Here is a 15,766-nt window from a genome sequence, read left to right on the forward strand (position 1 = left end):
AAGAGTATTTCTAAAATGGAGAATATTGGCTGGGGGTGATGAGCAGAAAGGAGAAGCACAATTGAGGCAGCAAAGCTCGGAAAGCAAAGGGTTGCTAATTAGAAAAGGAAAAGACATCATAAATTCAGAGAGAGGAAAAACAACACACAAGACACACATCAGAAGGTCTGACACTGCCAAAAGCAGAATTAACATTGAAGAGGTAATATTATATATACAGGGCCCTTCCATTCCCGTGGTCCTACAATATTAAATATCATAGCTCTTTAAGTCACATGGGGTCCTAAATGTCCTATTTGCCCCTAGGGGTCATGTGGGTTTTTATTGGTGGCCTTGAAGATCATAATGACTAGCAAGGAATGATTTGCAGATATAGGGGGTCGATGAGGGGATATGACTTGGGAAAAAGGCAAGGGGGAATGAAGAAATAGTTAAGAAGGAGTAAAAGGTGAAAAGGGGAGGGAAGGAGGCTGGGACTAAAAGGGAGACAGAGAGGGAGAGAAAAGGAGGGGGAAGAGGAGGGAGATGAGATGTTTGCACCCTGCCTCAGCTTTTTCACAATGCCATGAAATATTTTACTTTTGATCAGTTCATTTCATTTCGCAGCTGAGAGATTCTCACACACACACACAGCACAGCAGTAGCAACGGTGGTGGCAGCAGCAGAAGCAGCAATGGGCTCTGCCTGGAGGTCTGACAATTAAACAGATCTCTTTCCAGACACACACACAACCTCTCCCCCCCTGAGCACAGCTGGGGGGCTCTCTCATTCCTGCTTGGGGGGCTGTGTGATCTCTTCTTGACGGGTCCATGGAGAAAGTCCAAGGGGAAAACGACATGGAGCGATGGGAGAGGCTGGAAGAAATAACTGAGAGTGAGCGAGGTGTCATCAAGGAAACCTGGGCACGGGTATACGCCAACTGTGAGGATGTTGGAGTCTCTATACTGATCAGGTAATGTCAGGACAGAGGAGCAATTAAATCCTTAATCCTATTAGTGTCACACACATACAATCAAAGAATGGCTTTGCACACACACACACACGCCAGTGTAGTTTGTCAGTGTTACACACACGACTTTTGTGTATGGGATACATAGAGAACATGCCCCCCTAAGTCTGTCAGTGTCATTTACACAGGGAAGAGTTTCTATTCGGCAGTGTTGGACATACTCACATGAATAGGAAAGAGGCACCTAAGTTATATTACACACACTCCCTCAGTTAGTTATTGCTGTACACACACACATACACACATACACAAACACAAAAACACACATACACAAGGGGTGCCTCTGATTCTGTCAGTCACATTCATGCAGGAGAGGGGCTCCTCAGTGTTTTCCTCCTCCCTCAGTGTGTTACATTTACACACACACACACACACACAGTAGAGGTGCTGCCTCCATTTTTCAGTGTTGGACACAAGCATTCTTAGTAGAGGGTCCCCTTATACAAATGAGAGAAACTACCTTAAGTCTGTCATTGTCACACACAAGTCTTCTTGCTCTGTCGGTGTCACACACAAAGCAGAGGGGTTCCCCTATTTTGTCCGCCCCATACACACAGTAAAGGAACTTCCTCAGTGTGTCAGTGGCACGCACACACAAACGGGAGGGGGCTCTGCCACTTATACCTAAAAGCAATGACATTTCTGGTTCCCCAGACCACCCTGAGTTGGCCTGCCTGATGCTGCCCCCCCTCACCCCTCTGTGCTCAGAAAATCAGCACTGGAGCTGGTTAGGGGGTGGTGGGCTGCATCGTAAAAGCTATTGCTCTCTCTGCACTAGAAGAGATGAAATGCAGGTGTAATAACTGGAATTATAGTTATTAAAGTTACCAGGAATGGCTTATGATAAACTACAGGGGCCCTGCCGCCTAAGATAGATTCTCAACACGCCTCATGGCAGCAGTGCCCTTACCTAAAACAGCAGTCTGGCTCCCTAAGCTATCATGGCAAACGGGATGCTGCTGTTGTCCAGCAAAAAGGAGTGTTGGTCAAAGCACCCCTGTCGGCTTGCCATTGTTTGAAATGTGTCTTCAAAAATGCAATTGTTTTCGCTCAGAGGCCCACCTGTCACCCATCCATGTACATCAGCCATGGCACACACACACAACAACAGGGGTTCCTCGAGTCTGTCAGTGTCTGTACTTTAATCTGTCTTGCACAAACTGGATAGGGGTTCTCAGTATCTCACACACAGACAATGTTTGTCAGTGCAACACACAGAGGAGATGTATGTTATACACATACACACACAGAGGAGAGGGCTTCTTCAGACTGTCAGTGTCAGATACAGATAAAAGGGGTTCCCTTGGCTTTACAAAGGGCTCCCTCAGTCTGGTAGTGGCACAAACACGCTCAGAAAAGGGGCACCCTCAGACTGTTAGCGTCACAGACAAAAGGGGACTCCCACAGACTGTCAATGTCACACGCAGGCAAAAGAACCCTCAGTCTAGTCTATCAGTGTCATATATACAAATGTGCACCCACCCTGAGCAGGGCTGTATTCTTCATGCAGGCACTCAAAGAAATGTGCTTAGGGTGGCAGCTTTAAGGGGGTGGCTCTCAGATGCCTATAAGGTAAATATATTCTTTTGCAAAAAAAAACCTTCCACTGCCGCGAGATATTCCCACAAAATCCGGCAGCAGGGGGTATTGCGTTTGGGTCCTGAAAATAATGTCACAAGCATGCATGGTACCTTGTGACTTCCTTCAGTCAATGTCAAGCATTAAAAAATGCCATTTATTAAAGGTACTTGGGTCCAAAAGCACTCCATGCACTTCCACATAGTTGTACTGAGAAACTGTTAGATTTCTCCAAAAATTGGGCAGTACACCTATTGATACAGGGGAGCCCTGACGCTATCACCACCCTTGAAGGTGACTATAGCTCCAGGGTTCCCACAGTGGCCTGAGTCAACAGACCCAACAGATGTGTATCTTTAAATTCATGAACAGTTGTCATTTTGCCAGAAATGACCAGATCCTGGAATTTGAGATATTCATTGCATAGAATGCATTGATCCTAGTTGGGTCAGGCACATTTCCCTTTTTGACTGTAATTACACTAAGATTAAAAAAATAAACAAAAAACATGGCAACATGTACTTGAAATGGCACTTTGCACAGTGCCCTTGTAAATGACCCCTTTAGCAATGAGTGAACAGCAGCAGGTCTCTTCTCTCTCCCACACTCTTCCTCATCTTTTGCTGCCTCCTGCTGCTTTTCTACCATCTTCTGGACCATTTGCAAATTAGCACAGAGGATGGCTCTTATAATTATATAGTTAATTAGTGCCTGGGATTACTCGTTGGCTGCCACAGGCCAGACTGTATGAGGTGCAGTGTTAAATATATGTTTAAATAATGTACTGTAGAACATTTTACTTCTTTTCAGGGGACCAGGAAAAAAATGTGTAAAATCCTTGAAATTGTGAAATCAGATAAATGTGCTAAAGCAGCTTAATATTCAAGTACTCAAATGATATATGCACAGGAGTCGATTTTACTTTGAAATACAATGTTACTGTGTTGATAACAAGGGTTAAGCATTGCAGTGTTATTATTACACTGTGGAGGGGGGGGGCATGACAGTTACATGCTTGACAGTTACATGCACAACCTAAAGCAATAAGTGAATTGTGCTTGGCAGTATAAGGCGCAGACTAATTTCAATTAATTGTTTACAGACAGAACCATGGCAAAATATACATCTGTTAAGTACCTCTTACTATGAATAATAATAACATTCACAGAAGCAAATCATTTTTGGGAACATCAGGGCAGCATTTTGGTATTAAATCCAAAAAACATTATATCAAATTATATACATATACATTATATAAAATCAGGGGGGAAAGCACCCTTTAAAATCCATTATAAATTGGTTGGACAAAAAAAAGAAGTTTGACAGTATGTGTTTCTATCATATATATGATAGAAACACCTCCCAAACTACAGTAGTACCCTTGCTCTTCTAATCAACAGTAGTTGAGGTAGAAAAAAATGGAATGTAAAAAACCTATCTTTAATTTGCTTAGGAAGTGGGAAAAATAGCATTTGGTCCAGTCCCTGGATAAACATTGTATTAAGAGAATTAATGTCAGTAGCCTTGTGTTTTCACACTTATTACATTGCATCTAACACTCCCTTGAGACTTTACAATATATAACCAAGTCTCAAGGGAGTGTTGGATGCAATTGAATATACAATAAATAACCACTTCAGGGAGATAATTCCTCAGTTTTATACCTTTCACTGTAAAAAAAAAAAAGGCCTTTTCACACATTTTAATGAAACCTTTCTGTTAATCTCAATGGAAACCTTTGTAGCCCCTGGAAAGATCCACTTGTGATTAAGACAGCAGGTATTTTATTCTACAGTTACCTTATATTATTATACTTTTTTTTATTACCTTAGTTGCTCTAGTAGCTTAGGAGCACTAGAGACCAAAATAGTGTTGTCTTTTATAGATGGATCCGTGGCACTTTTTTTTTTTAAAAAAACCCTAATTACCCTTCTTCTCATTAAAGGAACAACAACACCAAAATGTTTTTTATGTTTTAAAGTAATGAAAATATGCACTGGTAAAACTGTTGTGTTTGCTTCAGAAACTCTACCATAGTTTAAATAAACAAACTGATAGCCATGGTGGCAGCCATTCAAAGCTGAAAATGGAGAAAAGGCACAGGATACACAGCAGATAACAGACAAGCTCTGTAGTATACAATGAGATTCTCAAGAACGTTTCTGCTATCTAATGTGTATCCTGTGCTTGAATGGCTGCCCCCATGGCTACACAGAAGCTTGTTTATATAAAGTACAGTTCTGTTTCTGAAGCAAAAACACCCGTTTTCCCAGTGCAGGGAACAGTATATTACATTGTCATTCCTTTAAAACATGATCTTTTGGTGTTACTGTTCCTTTAATTCATTCCCATTTTAATACAAAAAACACCTTGCTGGCTTTTGCTGACTTATATTGCTTGCTGCAACTAAGTTAATTATCCACAATTACCCCTAAGCCCTTTTCAATGAATGACTTCAGGGTCGGACTGGGCCGGCGGGGCAACAGGGAAAAAACCCGGTTGGCCCCCGGCTCTTGTGGGCCCCGGTCCGCACCCACATGTGGCTATGAATGCCGCGACCCCCTTTATGGGAGGTCGCAGAAGAAAACTGTGTGCTTGCGTATGCGCACAAATATGGCATTGCACGCATGCGTACAGACACGGTGCCTCAAGCAGAAGCAACAGACGCTGGCACTGCAGGGGGGTCTGGAGGGGGGCCCTGGGGCAGCAGCCCCGGTGGGCCCCGGGCCCCCCGGTCAGACACTGATTGACTTGCCATATGCTTCATGTTGCTATATACTACCTTTATTTGAAGAGGTCACTATATGAGCAGATCTTGGCCACCCAATGCTCCTACTCCAAAGGAATTTCAAACCTGCCTGATTGATATTTGTTCTACTTTCAGACAACTATCAACTAGACAAAGCCATGAACCAATAAGATGTTGGTCTGAAGGGCATTAAAATAAGTTTTATTTATCTTATCACTGTGGTCCTACACAGAATTCTTCATTTAAGCTTTTTTCAAGTCAGCTATCATATCATATCATACAGTAAGGAGCCTTGTTTTGGACAGACTGGGAAAAAAACTTGGGCAACTTAATTTAAGGTTACCCAAATAAACTCAGTGCCATTTATTTCATAAGGCAACACAAAAAAACTTACCTTGGGTGGCACTTTATGAGGGTTGACAAGGGAGGGGTAAGTATTCTAAAATGATTGCTTAAATATTGGTGGGGATTTTGCTCAATTTTAAAGAGGCAAATTAGGTTTTAGTATGTAACTGAAACTACTGAGGCTATTTTGGCATTTGGTTGACTCCAAAAATGATGGATGATGTCAGTTTCAGCTACAGTATGAGTAAATGCTTTACCAATGTAGAGAGACTTCTCTAACCACTGGGAAGCCCATGAGTCTAAATAGACTCAACAACTGATATCAAATATCAACTGGACCGGTTAATAATGTGGCAAGTAATGCTTTCTCTGTGAAAAATTATAGATCGTGCAGCTGGGGAGCTATGACATGTTTGGTTTATAGTTAAAGCCATATTCCTATCAATCCCCTTATCCACACATCAGAGGAGACCAAATGCCATGTATAAATTCTCTCTCTCCCAAATCGCTATTAAACTGTCTACAGATTGTACCTCCCTTAAAACCCAGTGACAGCACAGACAAAAGTGTTGAATTACATCCATCCTGCCAAGTCCCAAGGACACTTTACCCTTCTGAATCCCAAATTCGCTGTAGCTTCTGACACTGTCAGTCATTGCCGTCCCTTAGGTTTTCTCTGCTTAGAGCAGGTTATGAATAATAAAGCTCACTGTTGCTTCATATTATTCAATCTCTGTCGTATTTCTTTGTATGGAAAAGCTATGGCTTTGTCACCTCTGCTCTACTCCATAATTCTTCTCTTATTAAACCTGAGATTACCCAACTTCATGACTACACTACATGGGGGGAGGTGGGGATCCTCAGACAAGGTTATTCCTTGGCTGTCCTGAAACTATAATTAAATGACTGCTAACACCATCAGTTTATCTGTAACCCTGTTTTAAACGATTACATATGTGAAGGTCTAAATCCTGGATAGGAAACAGGGCTGAACATCTTTGTAGTAAAGTAATACAATCTTAGTTCTTTCATTGATTTACCAGCTCATGACTCAATATTTCCTCTCTTCTTCCAAACTCTGCAGGCAGTCTCTGTTAGCACATGCTAGGATCACCTTCAGTAGTTTCAGATAGTAGGTGATTGGTGTAGGGAAAGCTCCATTAGTACTACTTTGCTAGAGGCCCCAAAACTGTTGAGTAGATTATTTGCTGGGAGTTGTTATTATTTGTTTCTTTGCTGGAAGCTCTATCCATCCATGCTTTGCTGAAGACGCCAATGTTGTTATTATTATACCTGCGGTGGGAAGCAGATCACAAGTCGACATGGGTCGTGGAGCCTGGTGGAAGTGGGCAGGGTCTGGGCAGCGAGTAGGTGGAGTCAGGGTGGAGGATGGGGATTGCAGTGTGCTGGGCCTCTCTGAAGATTTTTTTGCAGGGGGACCCGGTGCACTCTAGTTAAGCCACTGATTGAAACAAAATGGTCTGAACTGCAGACACATAAAGTGTTAGCTGATGATGCATAGGGTGCATTTTTCACCAACTTCAGCCAGATGGAAGAGGTTGCAAACAGGATTGGATTGGCCTGGAGGGACACCGGGAAAAACCCCGGATGTGCAATTTTCAGGCTCCTTCCTGCTGCAGCTACCTGGAAAACATAGTGCGCACATGGTGGCATCAACGCGGCCGGGGGGTCAGGAGGGGGGCCCTGGACAGCAGCCCCAGTGGGATCCAGGCCGCCCAGTCCAACCCTGGTTGCAACACCACCACAGCTACTTTCTATTCATTTTTTATGAGATAAGCAGGACATCAATGGTAGCTGAATTTTCTGCCATGAAAATGTTCTTTAGAGATTTTTTTGTGCTAAAAAGTACAAAAAATTTTAGTATTCCATTTAGAATTCCAGTGAATAGGCACATTTGAAATGGTGGAAAATATCATGTCACTATTATTTCATCTATAACTAAGAGGCGGTACAGTAGGGAGGAACAGTAACGCCAAAAAATGAAAGTCTTTTAAAATAGTGAAAATATAATGTGCACTGGTAAAACTGGTGTGTTTGCTTCAGAAATGCTTTATAAACAAACTTCTTTGTAGCCATTGGGGCAGCCATTCAAAGATGTAAAAGGAGAAAAGGCACAGGATACACAGCAGATAACAGATAAGCTCTGTAGTATATAATGGGATTCTTCAGCACTCATCTGTTATCTACTGTGTATCCTGTGCTTGAATGGCTGCCGGCATGGCCACACAGCAGCTTGTATATATATATAAGCTATAGTTGTATTTTAGTAGCAAAGACTACTTTGCAGGGCAACAGTACATTATTCTACACTTTTATTTTTTGGTGTTACTGTTCCTTTAAAGCTGCTTCCAACATTTGAATAACAAGAACCATTAAAGATCTAATACAGAAGCACCAGGCGTCAATATGAAGCCATTGATGGGGCACTATACCCCCTTGTCAACATTAATGCAATGAACAGGGCTTGTGCTGAACATACTTTTTGCATATTTTTTTTTCAGGAAAACCAATAAGCAATTTTTTTTAGTTAAACAGATCAAACAGGGAAACTGAATCTAAGAAATGCTGTATTTTATACACTAAACGTACTATTCCAAACAAGAGGTTCCGGCCCTATAACCCTAATAATCCAGGCCTTCACAGTTGTGAGAATGTGAGCGCAGTGCACGGACACTGCGTTCCTAATGTGGCTGGGCCCTAATTTCGCCACTCTAGGGCCTTTGTGGCCTCGCCACAAATCCGGGCCTGATTGTCCAACAGTTCCCCATCTGGGATCTTGGGCTGCTGTTGAGGGCCATTAAAAATGATCAATCAGAAAATGAGGTTAGTTTCTTATAGAAGTTGATGCTAGAGGGCTGATTATTACATTATTCAGAATGCACTGGTTTCTGGGCTGCCATGTAATGTAAATCTGCATTAATTATTAACTAGCCTTGTATTGTGACATATATATTCTACACTGTATATTATGAGTTGATCCCCAAACCCTGAGAGCAGAAAACTGGGAACTATTAGGGCACCTTTGGAGACACAGATATTCACTACTAAATGGCTGTGGCTGCCTTGGGCAAATAAAGAAGCCAAAACCACACTAGTCGGTACACAAATCCTTAACCTCCGACTCTTCAGCTCTGTTTTTAAAGTAACAGTAGCACCAAAAACTGAAAGTGTATCAAAGTTTTTAAAATATAATGTACTGTTGCCCTGCACTGGTAAAACTTGTCGTTTTTTTTGTTGCCGTGTAGCCATGGGGGCAGCCATTCAGGCTGGAAAATGAAGAAAAGGCTTAGGTACATAGCAGATAACAGATAAACAGATAAAACACCATTGTATTGGACAAGGCTTATCTGTTATGTACTATGTATCCTGTGCCTTTTCTCATTTCTTCTGGCTTGAATGGATGCCCCCATGGCTACATAGCAGCTTGTTGATATAAACTATAGCAGTCTTTTGTGAGAATTGATGCAACTGTGCTGGAAAATGCTTGGAGTCAGGATAGTGTCCATTCTTGTGCTTAGCATCAAGATAAAATCTACACAGGATTCTTTAAAGGAGAACTAAGCTCCACTAATAAGAAAAGCCCCTACCTACTACCCTAGGTAGTCCCACCTCCCTGCTTCCCCCCCAGCATAGTTCATTACCCCTGAAAGTGCCCTTAACACTTTGCTCATGTATCGGTGCAGAATAAGCGCAGCGGAGTTCATGAGTGCTATCTAAATGATCTTCATCTTCTTCTGTAAGGGAATAACTTATTAGCACATGAGCAGTTGGAACAGTCTTCCGGTTTGTAGAAACTGCGCATGCATCAAAAGTGCCGGAAATTGCTGAAAGGAAGAGGACAAGTAGAAGGACATCCAAAAGATGGCGCTCATGAGCTTCGCTGTGCTCACTCTGTACCGATACATGGGCAAAGTGTTAGGGGCACTTTCAGGGGAAACAAACTATGTGGGGGAAAGCAAGGGGGAACCTAGGGTAGGAGGTAGGAACTTTTCTTATTGGGGGGTTTAATCAAGAGTGTGTATTGATGCAGATTGGAGCTAGAGCCAACTTTAAGTTTCAGGGTTTTCCTGTATCAACAGGCACACTGGCACTTAATTTGGAACAGGAGCCAGGGCAGACATATCTGTGTCAAACAATAGGAGTATGCAGCAATGTCTTTGTACACAATGAGTGGCGTCAATAAGCAAAACCACTACATCGAAGATAGCAACTGAAAAACATGGCTAGCCTACTTTTGTTAAGCTTTCTTTCTCCTTTAAGCTGTGGGTAACCCTGGGTGGAAAACCTTACTATTCCAAAGCAACTGTTTTGCATAATACAGTTTATAGCCAGTCAATTGAGCTATATTATATTCTATAAAAAGTAATATATATCATCTGGATGCAGACCTGACCAAAATCTAAGACCATTCTGCAAATCCAAATCACAAAAGTTGACTATGGACCATGAGGGATATGGTTTAAGTCAGACAAGAGGATCATGGTCAATGTCATATTTTAAAGAGGCAAAGCGAACATTTCAAATATATTTATACACTAGGATTTAGAACTGGCATTTTATTTTGTGTCACTGAAGTATTTGACTGGCAACTGCCACTGATATTTATAAATGTGGGTAGGCAGCAAAATAATGTTTTCCTTCATCATGCTGTACTGTATAAGTTAAACAACATGACAGCCGTGTGCACAGAGGAGGAATATTTTGTGGGCTCATGATGCTCTAGCGACTGTAGGATGATGATCTGCTGTCTATGGGGTAAAAAACATACTATTTTGAATGAGAGATACACAAAGAAAGGCATTTCTAAGGCCAAGTTTTATTCAGCTAAACACATTGCTGCTCGAGGCCCTTGTGATGAGAGAAGCCAGTGCATGCATACTGAAAACTGACATTCCCAAGCAGCATACGATGAGCAACTGTTCTGCACACATTGGTAGCCTAGGAAATCTGTCTGTGTTCCAGCTCTGAAACTCACACTGCAGTATGTGACTCTCTCTTTCTCTTTCTCTCCCTGCTTCTTGTTGTTTCCTAAATACTTCACCCTTTCTCGCCCCTCTATACAAAAAAAAGGTTCTTTGTCAACTTCCCCTCTGCCAAGCAGCACTTCAGTCAGTTTAAGCACATGGAGGACCCTTTGGAGATGGAAGGCAGTGTGCAGCTTCGTAAGCATGGCCGGCGGGTGATGGGTGCTGTCAACAGTGTGGTGGAAAACCTTGGAGACCCAGAGAAAGTGACTACTGTTCTGTCAATTGTAGGAAAGAGCCACGCTCTCAAGCACAAAGTGGAGCCTGTCTATTTTAAGGCAAGGAAGCATGATGTTCTCCCTAGAATTTATAGGCAACTTAGAAAAGTCATCTTGCATTATATGGAGGCGAGAGACTGGTAAATATTTAAGCAGGAAATTGTGCTGTATATAAACGTATTTTACATACTTTTTCAGATCTGCTTTAAAACTGGGGAAGAATTCTGCAACAAAAAAACTGGTGAATTCCAAATGTTAAAAAAAAAATACACACGGAGGCACAGAGGCCCACAAGTTTTGGGCCTCTTGTGCCATCCCTTAATTGAGAAAGAAATACTGTCAACAATTTAGTTTGCTTGGAAAAGGGCCATAAGCAATTCTGCCCTGCTTTATGGCTAAGATTCTAGCTATAATACAGTGTTCTATATCATATCTGATACTCATATTTAACAGCAGCCCTGGCCTGAGATTTAAACTATCTTTATAACACTTTTGGCACAGTGGCACAGATCTGATTCCCATTGTAAACAGCAGTCCTGTCCTGCTTTATGGCTGAGATTTTAGCTATCTGTTTAACACAGCATTCTGTCACAGTGGTACAGATCCAATGGCCCTACAACCTTAGGCAGAGAATTCACTGCCCAGCTGCTGCCCTTCTCTTCTGTAGACAGGGCGATTTTGGCGTGAAATGAAAAATGCCACATTTCAGAGCAAAAATCCACCTGAGCAGAGACAATGTTTCCGGTGCTGGCAGGCAGGAGCAGCGGAGAGTAGATTCTCTGCCTCTGTGTTCCTCCACAGGCCAAGATTTGCAATCATCTGGCCTTATCTTAAAGAGCAGCTTGGAGGCCATAAAATGTATAACAATGAAGAAATTAACACAATCTTTCCCTATCATTTGCATATGTAATGGATAAGGTGCAAAAATCTGTTCACTAAATTTGGTTTAGATGCCAGGTACGTTGCATCTGTGTTTAGATTTTGTTTTACGTGTTCTAATGTAAATAATAAATAATAGAGCAAAGGTATTTCTTATAGATAGACTGCCTTACACAGAACTAATATTCTGTTGCTCGGATTGTCTCTTTTTAGATTCTGACTGGGGTAATGCTGGAGGTCTTTGCAGAAGAGTACGCCAAAGATTTTACCCCTGACGTACAGCTAGTTTGGAACAAACTTCGGAGTCTCATATACAGCCACGTACAGTCTGCATACAAGGAGGTGGGCTGGACACAGTACCCCAGTAATTCTGTGTGAGCCCTTCCTGAATATCTCCCAATGAAGGCCTAGCTAAGGACTCCTGGCCCTGGCTGCCTCAGACCAAATTTATCTGGGGCAGGTTAAGCAAAGAAAGTTTTAGGGTGGGTGGGATATACACCTCATTGCTGCCAGTGGGGTTTACAACATATTTGGGGTATGGGTGGGAAGGGGACAGCAGGGGGTGGATCAGAATTAAAGGGCCAAGAAGAGATATTTTTTCATATGCCAGTAAATTTCAGGTTTTTGAGCATAATGTTATCCTTAAGCATTTAATTCTCCTTAGTAAAATCCAAGATATTATCATTACACAAATGTCTGTGAAAATGTGACAGTCTTCTTGGGGAAATATAAAAAGGGCAGAGATACTGTATATGAAATAGATTATAATAACCAATATATAATATATCTGGCGTGTTCAGCTATCTTCCATCATCTCTCTTCAATTTTGTTTTTCTTACATGCATGTCCAGTCTGCAGCCGACCGGCCGTTGTTTACATGCAACTCCCCACAGACCACAACAATGGTGTTAGAGATATACTGTAACAGCTGGAGGGCTGCATGTTTGACATCCCTGCTCAATCATTCAGGTTTCTGTATACACACACGCATATATTCACATATATATATATATTTGTATAGCTCAGCAAAACCAAAAGCCACGGTTTGGGGGTAGAAAATAGTATCTGAAATGAAATGGGTTGGTATGCAGCTGTTTATGTTGTTAACCTCCTAATCGCTTGATGACTCCTGACTGGCCATCTCTTCTTCTACTACGAGTGACTGTGATGACATCATCTGAGTGACATCCCTTTGCTGTCACCAGTTTCAGAGGGACCAAAACTGGAAAATCTTATTGGGGAAATAGTAGATAAATAGATATAAGAATAGCAGTTCCGCTAAACTTGCACTGTCTGTGCCAAATGTGTTACACAAAGAAATGGTTGTCTACAGTCCGTTAATAGAATGGACTACCTTCCCCCTGTTCTGGCTTGTACCAATTTCATCTTTTGGTAGCTAGAGAGGTTCCTCAAGGTGCCATAGGAATTTTTTCTGAGTGATGTGGAGAGAATTAAGTTGTGAATGGAATGGGAGAAAAAGAATTTCTGGGACAGACCCAGTTGTATACATTTCTGGGCTATCAGATGTTGTGTCATAATATGTCAGTCCTTATATTACTCCGTTTTACTGTAACCTAGAAATAAATATATATATATATATTATTGCTGCTGAAGTTTTTTCATTTTGTTTGGTCATGCGTGTTAATAAAATGGCAAAGATTATATTATAGAGATCAAGGCCTATGAATAGAGTATCATGATCTTAAAGGAAAACTATACCCCCCAAACAATGTAGGTCTCTATAAAAAGATATTGCATAAAACAGCTCATATGTAAAACCCTGCTTCATGTAAACAAACATTGTCATAATGATATACTTTTCTAGTAGTATGTGCCATTGGGTAATTATAAATAGAAAATTGCCATTTTAAAAAATAAGGGCCGCCCCCTGGGATCGTAGGATTCACTGTACTCACAAACACACCAACAAACCATACATGTTAGGTCACATGAACCAATTAACAGACAGAGTTGTGTCTTCTGCTTCCACACTTCTTCCTGTTACAGTTAGAGTTGTAGTATTTCTGGTCAGGTGATCTCTGAGGCAGCACAGAGACCATCACGAAATGGTGGCTCAACGCAAGAGATGTAAAAGGGCAATATTTACTTAAATATATATTCCAGTTTGGTAAGATTCTTTAATATGCCACTTAATATGATATCAACTATCTGTTGCTTAAGTGTTCATTTTGGGGGTATAGTTTTCCTTTAAGTCGAATCACATGAGTATACGAATACATTAAACCCCAAGTGTAACAGTAACCCAGCTTCAGGAGAACCCAGGACACAAATAAACACTCACCCCAAATCTCACCCTAACTGGCTTTCAGGCTGGAAACCCTTAGCTCATAACAAAGCTACAGATATATAGAAACATAGGGGTAACAGTCACCCTTCTACAGTAACAGGAAACCTAATTTAGCAAATAAGCGCTCATCCCCTGATTGTTTCCCTGGATGCCCTCTGACATATGTATAATATAAAATTTGATAATAAAAGCCACCTATAGAATTGTATTTTGTAAAGAAGAACCAAACTCTACTTTCTACATGGCTAATTATCAGGTAAATTAGATGCATGTTGCAGACCAAATTGTCAAAACCAATGAAGGATGGTCGTTATAATTGCTTTGTGTTATATTTTTTATAGAATACATTGTATTACATATGCCTTTACCACCTATCTGCTTCAAGTTATAGAAATTAACTCTTCCCTAACAGTGTATCATTTCTCCCATGGGTGAAGGTGTCAGTTATTGTTCATTGACAGCTGGGGAAACCATGCAGAAGCAGAGGTGACAAGAAGCATCTGTGTGAGTTGTCACATCCTCAACACCAGAAGGAAGAGATCACAAAACAAGATTCACACATTCACCCTCCTTTCTGTCCTCTTTCTCACACATGGAAGAGCAGAGATTCAGCTAAAAGAACAACTGGAGGGACAAGTGGGACCTGAGAGACCAACAGTGCCTTGTATACCAAGCGAGATAGGATCTGAACAGCCACCAGCTGGATAGGATATGTAAGGCATTACACAGACTGCTGCATATTGTCCGCAGAACACTGTAAAGCAGCTAAATATGCACTGCAGACTAAAAGTGGCCATACAGGGGCCGATAAAAGCTGCCAACAGACCGAGTCGGCAGCTTATTGGCCCGTGTATCGGGCCCTCCGACGGGCTTCCCCAATCAATATCTGGCCGAAAGTTAGATGTCGATTGGACGGGACTAAAAATCCCATCGGATTGTGGCTGCATCTGTTCGTTGATGCGGTCCCACGATCTGAAGGCCCGTTAGCCATCGTTAGGATCCGATCTTTGGGCCCTAAGGCCCACAATTGGATCAGCCCAATATTGCCCACCTCAAGGTGGGCATATCAGGGAGAGATCCACTCGTTTGGCGGCATTGCCAAATGAGCGGATCTCTCTGTGTATGGCCACCTTTATGAATTTCTGCAGAGCATCTCACATTTGAAGAAACATTACATTCAGTGCAATGCTCAGCAGGATTAGAATGCCATGGCCCCACTTCCCCTCTATGAAGATACACTAAAACAGTGTCAGCATAATCATGGCTTGTACCAGGGGTTGCCAAGTGCCAGGTGCAATAGACTGTACACAGAGATACTATAAAACTATATTAGCATAGGTATTCCCCTGTACTAAGCACAATGAAGCAGGAACAGTCACCTAAGTTTGAACATTGCCAGTACAAACAGTTACAAGTAGGGTTGCCACCAGGCCAGTATTTTACCGACCTGGCCGGTAAAAATGATGGTTGATCCCAATGTTATTAATAGGGAAAAATTATAAATATATAGGAAGGCCAGCATTTTTTTCCAGAAAAGGTGGCAACCCTAGTTACAAGTAAAATTCTGCAGGCAAATTTGAAGGCAACTAGGCTTATGAACAGCACAACTATGGTCTACAAGTACAGTGTGCAACT

The 15,766-nt window shown here is 41.7% G+C and overlaps 1 protein-coding gene across 1 annotated transcript; it reads left to right on the forward strand.

Moving 5' to 3' along the window:
• Positions 1-709: 709 nt before the first annotated feature.
• Positions 710-13,421, forward strand: cygb.S (cytoglobin S homeolog). Its single transcript, NM_001094282.1, is given in 3 exon segments — positions 710-952; positions 10,773-11,004; positions 12,037-13,421. Coding segments are annotated over 3 exon segments (540 nt in total). The 5' UTR covers positions 710-809; the 3' UTR covers positions 12,202-13,421.
• Positions 13,422-15,766: the final 2,345 nt, after the last annotated feature.

This window comes from Xenopus laevis, chromosome 9_10S (genome assembly GCF_017654675.1).
Source record: "Xenopus laevis strain J_2021 chromosome 9_10S, Xenopus_laevis_v10.1, whole genome shotgun sequence".
Taxonomy (NCBI): Eukaryota; Metazoa; Chordata; class Amphibia; order Anura; family Pipidae; genus Xenopus; species Xenopus laevis.